General features: G+C 48.4%; 3 protein-coding genes across 14 annotated transcripts in view; 2 read left to right on the top strand and 1 right to left on the bottom strand.

Moving 5' to 3' along the window:
- The window catches only part of NDRG4 (NDRG family member 4), a 25,322-nt gene extending 19,052 nt beyond the window's left edge, over positions 1–6,270 (top strand). For 2 of the 4 annotated variants that reach the window (XM_006148454.2, XM_006148456.3), the window contains 7 exons: positions 859–915; positions 993–1,044; positions 1,883–1,930; positions 2,063–2,098; positions 2,200–2,251; positions 3,472–3,510; positions 4,299–6,270. In XM_006148454.2, coding sequence (XP_006148516.1) covers positions 859–915; positions 993–1,044; positions 1,883–1,930; positions 2,063–2,098; positions 2,200–2,251; positions 3,472–3,510; positions 4,299–4,453 — 439 coding nt within the window. In that variant the 3' untranslated portion in view covers positions 4,454–6,270. The remainder of the gene's footprint in view (positions 1–858; positions 916–992; positions 1,045–1,882; positions 1,931–2,062; positions 2,099–2,199; positions 2,252–3,471; positions 3,511–4,298) is intronic. The other 2 variants (XM_006148455.2, XM_006148457.3) reach the window with 1 other exon arrangement.
- A 1,029-nt stretch (positions 6,271–7,299) lies between these two features.
- Positions 7,300–13,165, top strand: SETD6 (SET domain containing 6, protein lysine methyltransferase). Of its 3 annotated transcripts, XR_003549386.1 has the most exons (10): positions 7,300–7,352; positions 7,487–7,690; positions 7,764–7,908; positions 7,988–8,129; positions 8,258–8,452; positions 8,578–8,698; positions 10,238–10,418; positions 10,611–10,753; positions 10,965–11,344; positions 11,706–13,165. XR_003549386.1 is itself a non-coding variant. In XM_006148468.2 (9 exons), the coding sequence occupies exons 1-9, from the start codon at positions 7,326–7,328 to the stop codon at positions 11,268–11,270; spliced, it is 1,464 nt and encodes a 487-aa protein (XP_006148530.1). In that variant the 5' UTR covers positions 7,300–7,325; the 3' UTR covers positions 11,271–11,635. The 3 variants fall into 3 exon arrangements, 2 of the variants coding, with proteins under 2 accessions (XP_006148530.1, XP_027627671.1); XM_006148468.2 differs by lacking the exon at positions 11,706–13,165 and having other exon boundaries at positions 10,965–11,635; XM_027771870.1 differs by lacking the exon at positions 11,706–13,165 and having other exon boundaries at positions 7,324–7,352; positions 7,565–7,690; positions 10,965–11,635.
- The window catches only part of CNOT1 (CCR4-NOT transcription complex subunit 1), a 99,252-nt gene continuing 91,144 nt past the window's right edge, over positions 12,836–20,943 (bottom strand). For all 7 annotated transcript variants that reach the window (XM_014587807.2, XM_014587805.2, XM_006148467.3 and 4 more), the window contains 6 exons: positions 19,144–19,317; positions 17,908–18,057; positions 17,109–17,289; positions 14,756–14,888; positions 13,457–13,591; positions 12,836–13,268 (listed from right to left, as the gene is read on the bottom strand). In XM_014587807.2, the coding sequence (XP_014443293.1) occupies positions 13,190–13,268; positions 13,457–13,591; positions 14,756–14,888; positions 17,109–17,289; positions 17,908–18,057; positions 19,144–19,317 (852 nt within the window). In that variant the 3' untranslated portion in view covers positions 12,836–13,189. The remainder of the gene's footprint in view (positions 13,269–13,456; positions 13,592–14,755; positions 14,889–17,108; positions 17,290–17,907; positions 18,058–19,143; positions 19,318–20,943) is intronic.

Consider the following 20,943-nt stretch of genomic DNA (forward strand, 5'->3'; position numbering starts at 1 on the left):
ACCATGTACAACAGGTGGGGGCAGGGCGGGGCTTGGCAGCACCAGGACCCAGGGTGCCATGGGGCTGGGGTGTTCCTTCCCTGATGGGAAGAGGCCGGGCAGGCTACATGCTCCCCTAGTTTGTAGATGGGCAGGTTACTGAGCCTGGGAGAGGGTCACTTCTGCCCAGGGCCACACCTCCAGAGGGGCAGAGGGGGAATAGGGCTTTGGACTGGGTCCTTAGACTCTTCTGCTTCTCCCTTGGGGTACTGTTGGCCAGGAGCATTGCAGGAAGCTAGTGACACTGCTGACCCCAACGGCCCTGACCTTGGGGAGAGGTGAGAAAGAAAGAAAGAGAGAAAGCGGGAAAGCAAGCCACCAGGTCTGGGGCATGAACCGTTTGGCCATGTGGGAGTCCAGCACCCCTAGCCACCACGCCACCTGAGGCCCAGACTCTTAAGCTGTGCTCCTTGGAACTCTTTTGGGGGTTGGCCAGGCCCCCTCACTCACCTGCCCTTCTTTCTCTTTCTCCTACAAATATTGATTAAGCCCCTGCTGTGTGCATGGTTCTGGAAAACAAAGAAAACTGAGAGACTCTGGCCCTGCTGTCCCACAGGGTCCCGGAGACACAGCAGCAGCAGAAACTCCCCCTACACAGGAGGTGGTGCCCATCACTCGAGGGAGACAGAGAACAAAATTTGAGTGCTCGCCTGGCGTGTGTTAGGGGGCCCAGAGAGTCACACACGAGGGGAGCCCCACGGGCTCTGTTTACGCAGCGCAGTGCCTTGGCTCCCTGTCTCACCAAGCGGTGGTGCGGGGCTTAGGGTCACACCCCCACGCCTGGTCCTGGGATGCCCACCTCTGCCCCTCCTCCCGCAGCCGCAGAGACCTGGACATTAACCGGCCCGGAACAGTGCCCAATGCCAAGACGCTCCGGTGAGTGCCCCCGGCCCCTCACCTGCCCCACCTTTGCCCATACCCAGGCCAGACATCCCTCTTCTCTGTGTCTGCAGCTGCCCCGTGATGCTGGTGGTCGGGGATAATGCGCCCGCTGAGGACGGAGTGGTGAGTGTGGCGTCGTGTCCAGCAGGGGCGAGGGAAGAGTAAGGGACTGGTTGGCCGCTGGCCGGCCCAGGTTCAGGGAGCTGCACTGGATGGTGGCTTCTCATCCACTTCCCCGCCATCCTGCGATGTGTCATCACCTGGCACACCCCAATCCTGTAGGTGAGGGAGGCCTGGGGATGGAGGGAGCTGGGACCTGGGCGAGGTCCCCTCACGGCCTCCCTCCCTCCCAGCAGTCCAGCCCCCACCTGGTCTCTAGTCACCTCGGGCCAAGCCCAAGCCACGTTATGAATTAAGTGGCTCCAACGTGCAAAGGCAGTTGCCCCTTTGACCATCACTTGCACGGTCATGTTTAGGGGCCATGTGTCACCGCTCCTGCGGGAACCTGGGGAGCAGGCAGCCCGGGGTGTGTACGCTCATTAGCACAGAGCTGCCTGGAGGCTTGGGGACCCACGGTGGCCAGCGCAGTCCCCAGCATGCAGGGAAAGTGCCATGCCTTCTGGTGCCCAGGGGAGAGCTTGGGAGAGCAGCGGTGTGGGCCGTGCCGGCCCCCCAACCCAGGCAGAGCCCCAGTGTCTCTGCTGACCCCTGGCACCTGCTCCTCTCACTGCCTGATGCCTGTGGCCGCTGGGGCTTTCCTAGACTAACCCCGCCAGGTGGTCCTGGCCCTCTACAGGGGCATTTTGAGTGGGGTCCAGAGGTCTCGGCCCCCCCAGGCTGCTAACTGGGCTGGGAAACCCTGGGAGAGATGCCTGGGGGGGGTGTCTACATCTGCCTCCCTGCACCCCCCGCTTGGTGGTTGGGCTGGGGATGGCTACTCAGGCTGGCTCCTTGTCCCCAGGTTGAGTGCAACTCCAAACTGGACCCAACCACTACGACCTTCCTGAAGGTGAGGCCTCCCCTCCAGCCTGGGACCAGCTCCTCCCATAACCTCAGGGAGGGTCCTAGCCAGGTGGGGAGCAGGACAGGATGGTCAGGTATGTTGGGCCCCTGCTCAGCTCACCCTGCTCCTCCCCTGCAGATGGCAGATTCCGGAGGGCTTCCCCAGGTCACACAGGTGAGACTCTCAGCTTCTGATCTTTACCATGCCGGGGCTGGGGGCTATGCGGGGTCACCCGGGCAGCCACTTAAAGCACGTACCTCTCCCACCCTCTGCAGCCAGGGAAGCTGACGGAAGCCTTCAAATACTTCCTGCAAGGCATGGGCTACAGTAAGTACCCTCCTGCCCCAACTTAGAGACTGGTGGGCAGGGGAGACAGTGCCCAGGGTGAGATCAGTACTCCCTGGGCCCAGGTGCTGGGCTGCTCTGGCCAGACTCCAGCCGAGCTGAGCTCAGCATCCCGCACTGCTCTCCAGTGCTGGGCTGGGCTTCAGGGCCCTGTGAAGTGGGTGGTGCTCGGCTTGCTGGGGTGCAGGGCCTGGAGCTGGCCCTGCCAGGGAAAGCTTCTGAGGGTGTCAGACACACCACCCACCTCCTGCTGAGCCTACCGCACCAGGGGAGGCCCGTGGTCACAGGTGGCAGATGGCACCCAGTGGTGTCGTAGGAGTGGGCTGGGGGTGGAGGGACTGGCAGAGGCAGGTGGAACCATCTGGGCATTAGGAGAGCGGATGGCAGCCGGACCTGGTGTGGGGTGGTGGGGTGGAACACATCTGAAGACCCTGAGGTAACAGGGCAGTGGGGTGTGACAAGATCCTGCTGCACCCTCGCTCCTCTCTCCAAACTTCCTCTCGTCCAGACTGTGCCTGTGGGCCCCAGAAATCGTATGTCCTCTCCCCTGCCCCCATGCACATACCTCCCCCAAGACCTCAGCCTCTGGAGCTGTACCTCCTTGGGAGGACGGAGGGCAGGCCTGTTGGGAGGGCTGGGGTCTTTCCAGGAATAGCATTCCTTGGGCCTCTCTGGGGAAGGGGAGAGGCTGGCTAGTGGGGAGCCAGCGGGGAGGCAGCCAGATCCATGAGGCCAGCCCTGCACACAGAGACACCCTATGAAAACTGCAAGATGAATGAGCGCTGCCCCTCAGTGCCGGGACCAGTTCTTAGAGGCCTCAGGAGAAAACCGCCAGGCAGCCTGGTGGGGGCAGGGCGATTTTGGAGGTTGCACAGGTCTCCCACATCCTGTATACGGGGAGACCGAGGCCCAGCAGAATGCTGAGGGCACGCAGCGCCTTGTTGACATGAGCCCCTCGGTGCCCACAGTCTTGGGGAGAGATGGGCACCTCGCCCTGCTGCCAGGGCTCCCTTTGTCCATGCTGTGGTTCTTTCCAGGGGCTGCTACTTGGGGGTGGCCAGGAGTGGGTTTTCCGAGGCTCTGGCCTTCCCTGCGTCTGTCCTGTCTCACCCTGGCCCGTGTCAATGCCCTTGCCTCGCGAGCACGCTCTTCACCGTGTTCTGTCTCCCCGCCCCGCCCCCTGGCTCTGTGTTCTCTCTTAGTTGCGTACTTGAAGGACCGAAGGCTGAGTGGAGGAGCAGGTAGCCCCGTGCCCCCTCCCCATGCATGGACACCCCCTCCGGCCTCCCCGCTCCCTCTGTGCAATGCTGCAGGCAGGTCGCGTCTCGCTGTGGTTCGGAAACTTCTTGTGCCCTGCTCAACTCAAAAACCCCAAAGATTCCTGCTCTTCTGTGGATCCTGGTTCTCTGTGCTCAGTCCCATGTGGGGCTCTGGACTGGCTGGGCCTTAGAGCAGTCTTGCTTCCAGATTGCCCTGGGCTGCGTGGCTTCCAGAGCTCTGTGAGTTAGAACCAGACCCTCCTCCACGACAGAGCCTAGGCCTGCCCTGCCCAGGCAGTCCAGCTCAGGTCAGGAGGCTGGAGCTCTGCACCCTGCAAGTCTCGCTTGTGAAACTGAATAAGGACAGAAACCGGATTTAGGGTGGCTTGAGGGGTCATGATGCTGTGTCCTCCTTACACAGTCCTGCCCCCTCCACACCATCACCCTCTAGAGAGGGACAAAGCTGGACACACAGCACATCCCTGCCCTAGCTCCAGGCTGTCTGGCCAGCTCCCACCCTGTTCTGGCCATCGCTCTGGCCAGCTGCTGAGAGAGGGGGCTCTCTGGTCCCAGCCCCTGTTGCCACCCACTGTCGCTGGCACTGCATGTTTCGGCCGATGGAGCTGACAGCAGCGCCCTGGCTTGGGGCAGGTTTCTCTGTGCCTTTGGAAGAATGGTTCGCTGGCCGCTTTGCTCGCGTGGTCCTTCCCGCCCGCCGGCGCCCAGCACTGCCTGCCAGTCCTCACGCCCGTCCCCGTCTCTGTCCACAGTGCCCTCGGCCAGCATGACCCGGCTGGCCCGCTCTCGCACCGCGTCGCTCACCAGCGCCAGCTCGGCGGACGGTGGCCGCCCGCAGGCTTGCACCCACTCCGAGAGCAGCGAGGGGCTGGGCCAGGTCAACCACACCATGGAAGTGTCCTGTTGAAGCCCTGTCCCACTCAAGACTCCAGGCCACACCGAGGTCCCACTGCCATCCTTGCGCCAGCTCATTTTCCCTGTACTTTATTTTTGTGAGGGCGAAGGGGAAGAAAAGGGGTTATTTCTCTTTTGTTTAAAGAAAGTGGAGGGACTCACCTTAGATGCGCTTCAGCGGAACAGTCTCCAGGTGGTTTGAGGGCTCACTCCTCCCCACCCCGTCTCAGTGTGTTCACCGGGCCAACTTGGACCCCACTCACCCAGCTCCCCATGGCTGCAAAGTCGGGGCAGGGCTACAGAAAGGGGATTAGTTAAGGAGAGTCTGTGTCCTTCTCTGGCCAGGATCCAGAATCATTTCTGGATTCAGGAAAGCATATGGGACCATGCCCTGGGCAGGCAGGGTTGGAAATGGGAGGGGTTTTGAGATGGCGGGTGTCCAGCTTAGAGAAGACACAGCAGCGGGAAGCCGGGGGGACCTAAGAGCCCTGGAGCTCTGAAGGCCCCTTCTTGCCCCACCACCAAGCACACCTTTTCTATCTTGGTTATTTGACAATCATCGGGACAAGAGCCACAAGAGGGTGCTCTGACCGGGCAGCCACGTTTCCGGTGCTGAGTAGGGGCTGGTGCTGGAAGGCCAGGCAGACAGGGGCTAAAGACAGGTTGAATTTGGAGAACCCTAAGGCATGAACCCCAGACTGTCCCTTCCAGCTTACATACCCCACCACCTGGTTCTCTCTTCTTTCTGAGCCAAGACCTCCCTGAGGCAGAAACCACCTGGTCCTTTGTCACCACAGTGACTCAACTAGAGGCTGAGGGAAAAGACTGGGATGGCCCGAGCATGTCGTATGCAGTCCCAGGAACATCTCCGTGACTTGTCTTCAGGAGCTGGCAGGTGGCCACAGGCAGGGGTAGCTGAGAGCCCCTGTAGCTCCCTTTTTTGCCCCCAGGTACCACAGAGGACATGCCAGTGAGCAGCAGGGTGGCATTTCTAGGCAGAGCTCTGGTCAGGTTGTGCCGCGCCCCACAGGCATCTCTAAGGTGAAGAGGGTACTTCAGTACTGGTCCAAGGCCTGCTCTCGGTGGAGCAGGCTGGGGCTTGCTGGGTCCTGGGAGGAAGCTGAAGGATCCTGAAGCAAACGAGGGCCAGGCAGAGGAGAGGTTCCCCCTACTCCCCAGACCCCTCCTGCCCTCTGCAGCTCAGGACTACGCTGTACGCTGCCCACCCACCTGACCAGGCAGGAAACTTCTTGGCCCAGAAACCAGAGCTATTTGAGAGCTTAAATCCATCACCACAAACCCCCCAGCAAAGAGGGGAGAGAGGGCAATGAGAACATGGACTGTGGAGGGGAAGGGACACGTCACCCCGTCTATAATCTCACGCCATTTCTAGACTACTCTAGAGCCTGGTGGAGTGCTAGTCTGCCCCAGTTCTATCCACTCAACGTGCTTCCTTTGAATATTGAATGTGATTGTTTGAAAGCTGGTAGAATTAATCCCCCTTCCTGTAGATAGCGCTGCAAATCTTGGAATTTTCTTTTCTTTTTTGCTGTGTTCTTTCAAATGAGATATCTATAAATATCTATACATTATATATAAATATATGTATATTGGGTCCTTCTGTGTGTGGTTTTCCATTGGAGGTTGTCTCTTTGGTCAAGGTGAACTTTTAATGACATTTATTATTTTTCTCTCTGTACAGAGCAAAGAGCCTAATTTTGTGTATTCTGGTAGCTGATGTCATGAGACTTTGCGATGAAAAATGTAAAACACATAAAAACCCTTATCAATGTAGAAAGAGTTAACTAATAAAGAATCTAAGAACAATGAGTGTGTGGATGCCAGGCCTATTGTGGGAGGCTTTCGGCGAGGATGTTTAGGATGGGCCGGCTGGTGCTTCTTGGGTTTAGATAGGGTTGAAGTGCCGAGTGAGGGCACAGACTGTCTCCCTACATCTCTGTACCCCAATACTTGTCACATTATCTTACTAGTCCTTACATCATCCACAGAGTAGGTACTATTTCAGTTTCACAGCTGAGGAAACAGCTTCATAAGGAGTTACCCTATTAAGCCATGCTGAGGGGCTGGCAGGTGGTTAAGGCCTGGACTCCCACATGCTTCCTCACTTTCTCTGTCTCTCTCTTTGAGGAGCACACGTGCCCCATAGCAAATTAAAAATAATACAATTCTTAAAAAAAAAAAAAAAGCCACGCTGTTGGCTCCTTTTCTTAAATTTAACCACTATTTGTTTCCTTCCTTCTTTAACCTGCTACGTGTCAGTTAACACGGTAGTAAAAATAAAACCCAGCACGAGCTTTACAAAGGTGGGAAACGGGGCTATTCTAGATCTGGGCTTCCCAGGCCACACCACTGGGAAGCAAATACACAAACTGCTCTAACCAAGTAAGTAACAACATGGTCAGATGACCGTCGGTAACAAGGGTTCAAGATCGGCTGGCTACCCACATGGGGTGCGCTCACCTCGGCCAGCCATCAGGCCCTCGGCTTCAGATCCAGAAGCCTAGAAACCGTATTTTGTTCGCACGTCCTCAAGTTTACTGCAGACCCCAGGGAAGGGCTGTGCCTGACTCGGAACCAGACTCAAGGTGGCACGGACGGGGACACGTCTTTCTGCACTCGGGCCGCACGTGTTCTAAGTCCTATTGGGGACACCAGACTCAAGAAAGGTATTTTCAGGAGGACGAACTCCACTTGGTGCAAACGCTCTGTCTTTGGCGTGGGTTCCGGACAGCCCCATTCGATTCCGGCGCCAGGTCCTCAGGCCCCGCCCCGGCCCCGTCAGAGTCCCGCCCCGGGGGCGGAGCCGGGCGCCGGAAACGCCAGCGCGGTGGGCGGGCGGGCTGGCTGGGCGGAGCACTCAGACCATGGCGACCCGAGCGAAACGCCGGCGGGTGAGTGGCGGGCGGCGGGTGCAGGGCTCGCTGGTCTCCACCGCGCCTCATTGCTGCGGTGCAGCAGTGTCGTCCGCGTGCGCCGCCTGCTCCCTGGCGCAGGTTCCTTACTGTGGTCCGGGCGTCTCCTCCAGCTCCCGAAAGCCCTTGGTCCGCCCGCCCTCAGCCAGCTCTCCGGGGCGGAGCCTCGTCATGGAGCTCACTTATCACAGGTGGCGGGAGCAGCGGGCGTCGGAGGTGCGGAGCCGGGGCCCGAGCCCGAGCCCGAGCCCGAACCCGAGCCGGTGGCCGGCTTCCTGAGCTGGTGCGGGCGGGTGGGGCTGGAGCTGAGTCCTAAGGTGAGTGGCCGGTGGGGTGGAGCAGCCGCAGCGAGTCACTACCTTGCTCTGACCGGCCGTCTCCCCTGCTCAGGTGGCGGTGACCCGGCAGGGCACGGTGGCCGGCTACGGCATGGTGGCCCGGGAGAGCTTGCAGCCCGGGGAGCTGCTGTTCGCGGTACCGAGGGCCGCGCTCCTGTCGCAGCACACTTGCTCAATCCGAGGCCTGCTGGAGCGAGGTGGGCACGCGGGCGCACCGTGGCGCCGAAGCGGGGCCGCGGGGCCGCACCTGTGCCCTCAGCCCGGTGTCTCCCTCAGAGCGAAGTGCGCTGCAGAGCCAGTCGGGCTGGGTGCCACTGCTGCTGGCGCTGCTCCACGAGCTGCAGGCCTCGGCCTCTCCCTGGGGCCCCTACTTTGCGCTCTGGCCAGAGCTGGGCCGCTTGGAGCATCCTATGTTCTGGTGAGCCGTGGGGGTGGATGGGGAGGGCCGCCCTTGGTCTACCCTAGCCACCCTTGTCCGTGTTAGGGCCCCCAACACCGGTCCCGTTAGGGTATGTTTAGGGAATCAGGGTGGGGGTGTCGCTGCAGGCCAGAGGAGGAGCGTCGGCGCCTGCTGCAGGGCACAGGTGTACCTGAGGCGGTGGAGAAGGACTTGGCTAACATCTGCACCGAGTACCACAACATCGTGCTGCCCTTCATGGAAGCCCACCCTGATCTCTTCAGCTCCAGGGTTCGCTCCCTGGAACTCTACCAGCAGCTTGTGGCCCTTGTGATGGCCTACAGGTCAGTGAGTAGGGCTTTGGAGGACCAAGTCCCTGTAGAACCCTGTTGAGAATAGGGGGAAGAATGTGAACTCCACCCACCCGTCCTCGCCCAAGATTGGGTCTTAGCCATGTTCTCTCTGGCAGCTTTCAGGAACCACTGGAAGAAGAGGAGGATGAAAAGGAGCCAAACTCCCCTTTGATGGTGCCAGCTGCAGACATACTAAACCACTTGGCCAATCACAATGCCAATCTAGAATACTCTACAGTGAGTTGATCCCCACCCAATTTTATTTTTTAAATTGTTTTTTATTTTTAAATCTGACAAGGCCACATGTGCTAACCAGAGACAGGAAAAGTGAGAATACCCCAGGGGGAATGGCTATCCCACAGTCTTCTCTTCCATCTCTCCCTCCTGTAAGGATTTAGAACATGCACACCTGGCTTGTTTTTCAAGATGCCAGGTCCAGGACTCCAACCACAATTGATCATTTTGGATCCAGCCACTTCGATCACCACACCATAGGCTGACCCTCAGTCCTTATTATGTGTATTGATGACTGAGCATTTGATTCAAACCATTATGTCATTGGGCTCCACTTTCCTAGTAATGCTGAAAATGAGTAGGTGAAACAAGCTGTGTGCCATGCAATAGAATTACATTTTAAAGTCTTCAAGGAACGTTGTGACTAATCCTTCATGAACTCTAGTACCATAACTTATTTGCTTAGGTGGTCTGCCATGTTTCCTTCCCCACTGGCTGCTCAGTGCAAACCCTGTGCACAACAGCCTGAAACAGCTCTAGTTTCGGTACCTTTAGGGAGGAAAGATTTCAGAAGTGGGGATGTTCACAGGTCACCGGTCTATGACTATGGCTGTTTTATACCAGTACTGTACTTAAAATTGGCCCCTACTTAGGGCAGATGGTGTAGCAGTTAAGGCGCTGGCCAAATGCAGTTCAAATCCCTGACATAGTGGCCTTAGACTCATATTGGGCCCACAGGCATCTCAAGGATGGAACAGGGATTGTGGTGTGGCCAGGGGGGGGGGAGTGATTTCTCACTTTTGTCTTTTTAGCAAGTGCACATGCCCTGTAGCAAAAATATCTCCCCCCCCCAATGAAAGTAAATGTGATGTTGCTTAATTTCTGCCTCTATTTCTTGCTTTGATCTGGATGTACTTTTAAAGCCTAGCAACTTTTTTGACCAGCAAATGGTGTGATGGTTGCATCACTGGACTCCCACATAGTCAACTATAGTTAAGAGTCCTGGCCTTGGTGGCTTTAAACTCATTCCAGGCACATGTGCGTGCATTCCCCAAATCCCGAGACTGGAGAAGGTATTGTGATGTGGCCATCCCCCACCCCGGGCGGGGGGTGATTTCTCACTTTCAGTCTCTCAGGCAAGCACATGTACCCTATAGCCACCAAAAAAAAAAAAAAAAAAAAATCAAAACAAAACAAAAAATTCTCTAAAACCAACCCTAGCAACTTTTAAGAGCTGAGAATAACCAAGCAGAAAATCACCTAGTAAAACATGAAGCCAGCTGTTAGGTTGTTGGCAAAGTCATATATTTTTCTATGTAAAAATTTATTCATGACTTTCTCAACCACCTCATATTTGAAGGTAGCCTCACTCCTTTCATTCTGTAGCACAGAGTCTTAACAGGAAGGAGCGTGAGAGTTGCTATGTCCAGCATCAGTCCCATGGCTGAAACATACCTGATGCAGGCTCTTCCTAAGCGGAAATAAATCTTCATGGGGCTGGCCTGGGAAGGGCACGGTCCCAGCTTATCCATTTCACCCCAGAATTATCTTCGGATGGTGGCCACTCAGCCCATTCCTAAAGGCCATGAGATTTTCAACACTTACGGACAAATGGCTAACTGGCAATTGATTCATATGTATGGTTTTGTTGAGCCATATCCTGACAACACAGATGACACAGCTGACATTCAGATGGTGACAGTTCGAGAAGCAGCATTACAGAGTGAGTATCTCTTTAACTCAGTCTTTGATACTGGTGGTTTCTGATACTGGTGGCTGTCTATACTTACCTCAGGTTACAACAGCTTTGCTAAATAGCAGTTGACTTATCTTGTAGTCTAGATGGTAGACTGAGGGAGGAGGATCCCTTGTGTATTATTACCAAGACTTTCATGCTGTTTCTTTTTATTTTTAGGAACAAAAGGTGAAGCTGAAAGGCAGGTATTGCATGAGCGCTGGGATTTCTTATGCAAACTGGAGATGGTAGGGGAAGAGGGAGCCTTTGTGATTGGGCAGAAGGAGGTGCTGACAAAAGAGGAACTGACCGCCACCCTAAAGGTAAAGGGCTGAGAATGGCCACTTAATTACTGAGAAGTAGCTTAAGTATTTAGAGTAAACATAAAGCTAGAAAATGAGAGGAAATGTGGGAAATAGGGAGAAGACACCTATAATAACTGCTGCCAAGACAGGCTGGGTCTCCTTTAAATCAGTTTCAGCAGTACACTAAATGTAGTACATCCTAATTAAAGGGCTCCATGGTTGCTTCTAGGTACTGTGTATGTCTGCTGAAGAGTTCAGAGAGTTTAAAGATCAGGATGAATGGGGAGATGATCAAAGGGAAGAGGACAGCCTGACAATCACAAACATCCCCAAGCTCAAAGCATCCTGGAGACAGCTTCTTCGAGACAGTGTTCTGTTGACCCTACAAACCTATGCCACAGACTTAAAAACTGATCAAGATTTACTCAGTAATAAGGAGGTCTATGCCAGACTCAGCTGGAGGGAGCAGCAGGCTTTACAGGTTCGCTATGGTCAGAAGATGATCTTACATCAGTTGTTGGGATTGACAAGTTAGGAGCTCCTTGTTGCCTGAAGGAACAGCAGTAACAACTTCATTCTAAACCAATATTCACTGATGCTTGGAAAGAGGTAATTTGGATCTTTTAGTTAATAAATTACCAGCAGGAAAAATAGTGCAAGTGTCATACTGGAATTAACTTTGTGGCAAAAGTTACATTTAAGGACTGGGAACAGCAGACTTGGGAATCACTACAAATTTGTTAAAGAATACATTTAATAGTTGTTTCAGTCAAAGCCAGGAGATACATGTGAATACACTGTCCTGTATTCTAGCATTTAGTAACAGATTGGGGAGGAAAGACCTGGTGCAAATCGAGGCCTATTTTAAGGAAGAACTTAACCTTTTGTGAAGACCATTTCCAGTAAGAGGACTTGAGTGAGCTGTGTAACTGGCACTGGATGAGCGCAGTTGCTTTATTTCCTCCTTCAGCTACTTTATCAGCAGCCTGAAGTTCCGTGTAGATGACGCAGCTCTCCCTTCAGGGAATAAATGTTAAGACACCACAAGGACTTTCAAGTCCCCGCTCATAAGTAAGATTTCAACTATTTAATTTTGAACCAGTTTGTCTTCTGTGGCCATAAAACTTTGATCATCAAGGTATAAATTATATGTGGGATGATTTAAATATATATCTACTATATATCTACTCATTTTCTTTTAAAAGTATAAAAACAAAAACACCCAAGGGAAAAGAATAGTAAACATGGACATTTTTGTAATTCAGTCTTAACCACCCAAAAAAAAAAAAAAATCCATCAGTCTTTCACTGTTGAAAAGAAAAACACTGTACAAAATGATGTGGTGGTTTTAAACATGCAAGCTTAGTGGTGGAAAAGGTCTGTCATTTGTCAGGAAACTGGTATGTCCTGTGGCCCTAGTCTTTACAAAGCTGAACTGTCCACTTTTCCTCTCACCTCCAGCACTAGGCTCCTGCTATTGAGAAAGGCACAGTGGATTCACACGTGTCACGACTTCAGTGTTTAACTACGGCATGTATACACGTTCAAGTGGGGGAACTGAAAGCCCAGGTATTAAAAGGTTACAAAATAAAACACAGAGACCAATATACTTACAAAACATTCAGTATCTTTACAAAAAGGGCTGTATTGGTCCTTTTGACTTTGCTGTTCAGCTTACCATGTGTGGTCTTTCAGTAGGGTAATGAGATAGGACAGTTGAAAAGATTTGAGTTGAAGACTTTTCCCCACAATTCATAAGTATTGGAAGAGGGTTAGGGAGAGCTTTAGGCCTAATCTCATAGGGCCAAAGTGTCTTGTTTTCCAACAGGAAGGAGAAGCTGGTACAACTGTTGATCTCTGGACAGTCAGCTTTAGAAATGACTCTGAGGTGAGGCAAAACAAAAACCCATGGGTTCTTAGTCAGTCAAGAACCCTTCTTTTGTTCCCTGACATGTTCAATTCTAAGACATGCATAATAACTTAAGAGATTTTCAGGCTCCCTGTGCTTTTTTAAAAATAAGTTACATAATACTTAAACTGGCCGTTGCTATTCTTTGGGAAACCAGGAATGTCAGAAGTGGAGCTATGTCCTCAGACAAATGCATGAAATCAGCTGCCTCTTTATTACAAGGTACTAGTTTATGTACTTGCCTTGGACACATTTTGCACAAACCCAAGAAGTTCCAGACAAAGGTTTTCTTTTTCATATATTTACACAAGTTCAAAATGATATTCACAGCATCTTCTAAATTTTGGCCAAGAGTCAAAAAAATGCATTTAAACTTTGGAACGTGCCCATATAGACAGGAGGCTGACCCCAATAGTATTTGGGCCAGAAACCCAAGAGCCAGGGCTGGGAGTCAGGAAGAGCTGAAAGAATTCTTCAGTCAGTTTACAAACTTGGTGCAATGGGATCTCCAGGCTGACACATGTACAACAGAGATGCAGTTCCACCTAACTGGCACCTGTCCCTTCCATTACTTGCTGAGCCTGCTTCTGTCCCATGCAGCACTGCGCCACTGACTGGAATAACCTGAAGAATGGAACAATTAAAATTTAAGAGAACAGTTCAGACCTAACAATACTTTGCTCATCTTGTTTGCTTTCAGTACTACCACCATAATCATTGACCCAAGCTGGAGATATCAAATGATATTTGTTGCCCTGTCTCATTTTTCTCCTGTCTCATTCTTAGACAATTAAAAGTTGCTTTTAACTTACTTTTCGATTTCTGGGGCACAGTGTACAAATTCATGGTTCCAGAACTTAAACGCTGGATTTTTAATCAGTTCAATGAAGGTAATAAGAAGACCCCAAGGATGTGGCCTATTTACAATCAACCGTTCCAAGAGAACCCTAGAGGAGAAAAAGGGTTTGTTAATGCTTGGAGAAACATAAATTCATAACTAGTCCTCCTTTACTCTTTTTTGTCTCCCTGATTATTAAACCACAAGTACTACTACTAAGTGAATAGGTAAGTTTTTTGTCTTTAAGATGGGTAGACTAATCTCTACAATCTATATAGCATGGATTTTGATTAGAAATATAGCCAGACTGAAGACTAAGAATCAGAGTAAGGATAACAGTATCTATCTCAAAGATGTTTAGAATAAGGGGGGAGGGGATCCACAAAACACCCACAGAGCACATGGTACACCAGAAGTATCCATTTCACTACTTTACATATATATGTAAAATTTTTCTGCATGGGAGTAAATATTACCTTAATTATTGTTGGTCTAAATTTACCCCAAGGACATAAGGACGCCCAAGAACAAAAATTAAGTACAAGGTGGGGCCAGCAGGTGGCATGGTGAAGGCACTGGACTCCTACATGGCTGACCATGGTCTGAGCCCCAGATCCAGCAGCTTGATGATCACACTTGGTGTATATGCACGCCTACCCAAAATCCCAGGAAGAGAATGGAGAAGGGATTGTGGTGGCCATGCCCCTGGGGGGTGATTTCTCACTTTCCCCCTCTGTCTCTATAGCAAAAACCTAACAGTACAAAGTGACTGACTGCTTTATGTGTGATTACAAACACACTGGGACATTACCATCCAGGCATCCAAAAACAATGGTTTATGAATCTAAGGAATACTATATTAAGCACCATGGGTATTAAGTGAATGGGGAAGTTTCAAAAGTTGGGTCAATTTTTAAAATACATGCATTTCTCTTTTACTGAAAGCTACCTCTGCAACAGAAACCCTATAGTTAGGAAAACACAAGTATGATCAACAGGCCTGTGATTCACAGCTCTGGCGAAAACTCCTGGCCTTCAATTAAAATGTGCCTTTTGTTGTCAAGTATCTTTATTTCAGCAATGATTATAATCTGTAAATCTATAAAGTTTTATGTGCCCATCAAATCTAATGAAGGACAGATACCATCTCCCTTTTTTCATAACTCTATCCCACATTATTGGACAAGTAAATGGTGACGAATGAACACTGGAAGAATTCCAAATGAAAACGGATGGTGTCACCACTTCAAATCATTTGAAAAACAAACTTTACCTTGTGATCTGTTCCTGGATAGCTTCAGTGTTGGCTTCTGCAAAAAGGTACAACATGGTGCAGCTGAAGTAGTGAGTGTGGCTATTTGGGTACCGCAGCTGATTCGCAATTGCATTCAAGAAGAGATACCGACCTGGAAATTAAAACCTGATTTAGGATTTGCTCTGAAAGGCCAATATGGGAAGACACACGGTTCTGACTGGCTATGGTTTGAATTTCTGAAAGAGGCTTTCAAATTATTCTATGTTTTAAATCAATAGTTCCAAGGATTGCAGAGAATTTTCATTTCTGTGGGGCTGATTTTAGTATTTTTCACAGTAAAAAAGGGAAGATTACAAAAATAAATTTTTAAAGAACAGAGGTGGTGTCATAGTTAAGGCAACAGACTTGCACATTGTCAACCGTGGTTCGAGTCCCAGACCCGGTGGCTTCAAAATCATATCAAGCACAAACATGTGTGCACACACACAGACGGGATTGCAGTGTGGTCATTCCCCTGGAGGGGTGATTTCTCATTTTCCCTCTCTCTGTCTCACTCAGGCAAGCAAATACATCCTATGGCAAAAAGCTTAAAACAAAAAAGACTCCTTGTAGATGTTACCATAAATAGCACATTAATAGGAAGGATACTTTCCCAGGCCCCGTCACTGTGGTGCCCTGCAAGGCTGGAAGCCATATGGCCAACTGTGGATTTAGCCCCCCCCCCCCACCTCCAAGGCTGGCCTATAAAGTTATCAGATTAATTCACAGGTGCCAAACTGGAAAACGGGACAGTTGGATTGTGGTGTGACAAGACCTGCTGAGAGTCCCTCCACAAGCCCCCAACAATTGCACCTATGTGTGTATATACACATATGCACACACGTGCACACACACCCCAAAAAGCTTAAATAAGACTGTTTTACATTTTACAGATCTTTTGTATCTCACTCAGTGCTTCTATTCTATATGCTTCAGTATTGTATTTCCTACGTAAGTTTCTAGAAAATCCCGCTGTACTCATGACAGAATGAGAACAAAAAAGGCAAATGTTTTATCACAAGTAGTTTTGATCTTGGGACCAGCAGATGCCATAATGGTTATGTCTTTGGACTCCCATGTAGTTGACTGCAGTTCGAGTCCTGGACCTGGTGGCTTAAACCTTATGCTGGGTGCATGCACATGTGTGCCCAAGATCTTGAGATGAAAGTGGAGGAAAAGGGAATGCAGCATGGCCATCTCCCCTGGGGTATGATCTCTTGCTCTCTCTAGCGAGTATACACGCCATAAAGCAAAAAAACAAAAACAAACAAAAAAAAACACAAAAAACAAACCTCTCCCCCAAAGTTTAGATCTTCACAGTCCGCTTCTTCACTTTAACAGGGTTTGTCTGTCTCTGCTTGAGAATATTCATTTGTGAAGCTACCACTGAAACACTTTCCCTAAAGGCTGATGACCTTTTTGCTGAACTCTGGTTGTAATGGTATTCAGTTCTTTTAAAAGACATTTCAAATCACTCTACCAGTAAACAAGCTGCTGTGCATACGTGCATACATATATCTCAAGATTAGCCTCTTAAGTCACCCTTTCTGAAGTGTCTGTGTGCTAAAATGGTAAGATTCGGTAGCTCGTTGGCCCCTAATTGCCATCTCTATTATATAAGAATAAACACAGATGGGCTGGCTCCACAGCAATAGTGGTTTAAGTAAACACTGTGCTGAATCACACAAGACTATAAAGTTCCCCAGCAACAGCTTGGGGAAAAACAAACAAACAACCCCACCAGGTACACGTATGTGTGTGCCTGCCCCAAATCCTAACAGGACAGAGAAATGGAGAAGAGTTGATCTATAACCCACTGTGGGGTGTTTGCTCTTGCATGCACATGCTTGTTCTCTCTCTTGTTCGCACTCTCTGGAAATCTATTGAAAAATAAACATAAGAGCACCAAGAGAAATGTAGCCCAACCAGGACATATGCAACCTTCACTGTACTATGAACTCTTGGCAAAACAGGTTAGAAAGTTCTAATTCATTCACCTTTATATACCCAGCATCTAACACACTGCTTGGCAAACAGGCGTCAATAAATGCTAGAAAAGTCAGGCTTGGGCCGGCCCCTTAGAAGTTAAGCCTGTGTAGAAAAGGCTTGATCCCACATGACTGACAGTAGTTCAAATCCTGGTCCCAGTGGCTTGGAAAATGTCATACACATGTGTATGTGTTCAAAGCCCTGGTGGGATGTAGAAATGGAAGAAAAGGAATTGCAGTGTGACCACACACTATTTAAAAAAAAAAAAAAAAGTTTTTATTTTTGTGATCAGATGATGGTAAAAAGCAGAGATCTTGAATCAGAACTAGCTGGTTTCACTCACCTTCGGTGTCCAAGTCTACAGCCAGGTTCTGGAAGATGTCCATGTGTGCCGAGTGGGTGATGGTGCTCATCGAAGGTGTGCTGCCCTTATTGTGTATGTGCGCAATGGCCTGAGTCCCTACATAAAGCACCAATGCATTGATGAGCTGGAGATTGTAGCGATTGCCTGGTTCATTGGATACCTACAGAAGCAAAACAGAAACCACCTTACTCCCAACAAAAGACTGATTCTAGAGTCAATATTTCTAAGCCCTTCTTACATATCCACAGGAAAGGTACATTGCTCTGAACGTTGTTACATGTATGATTTAAATGTCAAAACACTGTTACTTGACCAACACACAGCTGATCACAGTATTGGTACAGAAACATGATTTTCTCTGGGAAGCCAAAGTTCTAACAGAAACCATTATAATGCTCTAATAGTAAAGTTTATAAAGGCAGAAAATGCACTATCCCAATTATAAGTGGAAGAAAAAGTTTTGACTCCATGGTGTAGAAAGATAAAACAACTTTAAGTCATTCAATATAGCAAATTAAACCAGGATCTACTTATTTAGGAAAATCTTAAAGAGTACAAACAGTAACTGTCAGTGGTCTTTTCTTAACAGACCACTCTGGTTACTTCATCCAAAACTGTAGTGTTTTGTCACTAATGAACTAGTGATATAGTTCATCCAATTAATAAAGATGACATGATGTTTTTAAAATCAGGCTGAAAATGGACTAAATACAGGATCATGCATAGAAAGTGCTTTCTATGGAAGAGATAGCTTAGAGTTTAAGCCAAACCAATTAACCTGTAGGTTGCTACGCAGATCAGACAGAAACGTGACCGGTGATCTAGTTTTAAGATAGGAATCCAAATCCTTTTTAAACTGAGGTGGCATCACTCCAGTAAAATTGGTGAGAATCCGGGGTGCAATGTTAATTTCACTCAACATGTCCACCTGCCACAAATGAATGCAAAAATCACAACCAGTATTGTTTGTAGGAGTTAAAACTATTTTTGACATATATACACATTTCAAATGTCTTAAGAGTGGAGCTGCCACTTTTTATTAATCTTTTTTTTTAATTAGAAGAATCTACATACAAACTGAGAAGAATTTACCATTCTACAATGTATCTCCTTTTTAAAAGACAGCAGGATAGGCATGTTTGGAGGAGAGCTCTAACTTGACACTAATCAATTTTTCCTGGACTTGGATTCCAAAATTAGAGTCCAGATTAGATTCACTCATCAATACCACCAGTCTTTGAAAAGAAGCTCCAGCAGAACAAGAAGACAACACACTACTTTTTAAAAAGTTCCAGTGGTATGGCAGGTAAGGTGCTGGACTCCCACGTGGTCAACTGTGGTTTGAGTCCCAGAACCAGTGGCTTGAAACTTATGCCAGGCATGTGTGCATACATGCCCAAAATCCTGACAGAGGAAGGGATTGCAGTGTGGCCATTCCTCCAGGGAGTGATTTCTCACTTCCCAACTCTCTGTCACTCACACAAACACATGTGCCCTATAGCAAAATCAAAACAAAACAAAAGGCTTGGGGGGGGGGAGCGGCAAAAACAGAATACACTAATACCGTAGTAGTTATGTCATGCTGGTGTGATTTTCAATACGCTCTTCTTTCCTTTACTTCAACAATTTACAAAAACTCCTGTGAGATACGATTATTAGGTAGGCCTATGAGTTCTGTAATTATATGCCATGCAAAGGCCAACCAGGAAAGGATTTGTCCAACACTTAGGTTGGGTTCTGTAAATTCAGTGAAGTTAACATAAAAAATAGTACAAAAACAAAAACAAACAAAAAGTACAAAAACAAAGAAAAACCTAGGAAAAATATCCTGAATCAGTATGTAACAGTAGTAGCAAAGCGCCGCACCCTCCCATGCTTAATGACATGACACAAAGTTTCTTGCAATCCGTACCCTTACTTAGCAAAGAATTTGTGTTCAGGGATATACCCTTACAGAGAAAAAGTTGAAATATTGAGAGATATTTTCTTTTCCCTGAATTGTTTGGAACATTACCTTAAGATTAGGAGTGAATGGGTCTGGGAGCCTCATGTTTCTTGGAAAGGCACTCAGGATCAAGTTTCTTAACTGGATACAATTAGGTGGGATCACATCACAGAACCCATAATGGTAATCACAAAGGAACTCAGGAAAATCATGCAAAAGAACCAGCAGCACTCTTAAAGTGCCCTAATAATTTAAAAACAAGAAAAACATTTATACACTAAGTAAGGAAAGAGAGTAACTTTTTCCCTCTAATATAAACTCAAGTAAAACAAGCAAAAAGCAAACTTTGATAACATAAAGTTTAAGTACAGGCTTTATAATCAACACTAATTAATAATAATATCACAAGTGATTTAATCAAAATATTTGCAACTAGGTGTCATGAAAAACCAGACAATTTATGGTTTTAAATGAATATGATAGAGGGGCCGGCAGGTGGCATGGAGATGAAGGGCAGTGAACTCCCACACGATTGCAGTTTTGAGTCCTGGACCTGGCAACTTTCTCTCTCTCTCCCCCTCTCCTTGGTCAAATTAAAGTTAAATAAAATAATTCTTTTTTTTTTTAAAAAAGAGTATGATGGAAAAGCCTAGACAAAAACAAACACTATAGAAACAATGATGTATCTTCAGAAGCTTTAACAGAAAGAGATAAACTATCAAAAACCAAAGTAGCAGTGCATATATCAATAAAATTTTTTAAAAAGTATCAAAGGAGAGGTGAAGGTGGGATGGGAAATCAGTTAAAAGTCAGTTCTTGAGGGTGCTGGCACAGTTGGATGACTTGGAAAGGGTCCCGGGTTTATAAATAGGATCTTCTTTAGCATGTTGGTCACCTGTGCTCATGCTGTGGATATGGATGGATGGGATGAGACTGGAGGTGGACTGTGATATGGTGACCTACCTGTCTGTCTCTCAGAAAAAACACAATGTAAAAATTTAGTTCTTTGGGCCAGCAGGGGTGGGGAGGTTAAAGGGCTAATCCCACATAACTGGCTATGTGGTTCGATGACTTGGAGGCTTAGAAATCATGGCGGGCGTGTATGAATGTGTGCTGGAAATCCTGAGAGGAGACTGGAGAAGGGATTGTACATAGAGGCCATCCTCCCAGAGGGGTGATTTCTCACTTTCTGCCTCCATCTTTGTCATTCTCCAGCTGGCTAGCACATGTACACTATAGCAAAAACAAAAACACTGAATTTTGACTACAGTAAAATTTAAAGCTGCTGTTTCTCGAAAGACACCTTCCTTTAAGGTAGCGAAAAGGCAAACCAAAAATAGGAAATGTATGAATATATAACAACAAAGGGCTTAAATCCAGAATATATATAGAACTCATATTATAAAAGTAATTAAAGATAGGGCCAGCAGGTTAATAAGACACTGGATCCCACATGGCTGTCTTTAACGTTTGAGTCCTGGACCTGGCAGCTTGAAAAATCATACTGGGCACATGTGAAGTGATTACAAGGTGGCCACCTTCCCTGGGATATAATTTCTCTCCCCTTCTCTCTCATGTGCCCTATCACCAAATAAAAACAATAAAAAAGTTCAAACAATCCAATAAAATGAGCAAAAGACAAAAAGGGGAACATTGCAAAACAGGGATACCCAAATGGCCACTTTATATAAGAAAACCTCATTAAGAAATCAACAAAATGCAAATTAAATCCATAATGTGATGCTACTATACACTGGCCAAAATAGTAACTGAGTATTCATACTGGCAAAGATGTGGAATAATAGTAACTCTGTTGTGCTGCTGGAAAGCATAAACTGTTACAGACTTCTGGTAAAACTGGAGTAGCTA

Source organism: Tupaia chinensis, unplaced genomic scaffold, assembly GCF_000334495.1.
Source record: "Tupaia chinensis unplaced genomic scaffold, TupChi_1.0 Scaffold000235_1, whole genome shotgun sequence".
NCBI lineage: Eukaryota > Metazoa > Chordata > Mammalia > Scandentia > Tupaiidae > Tupaia > Tupaia belangeri.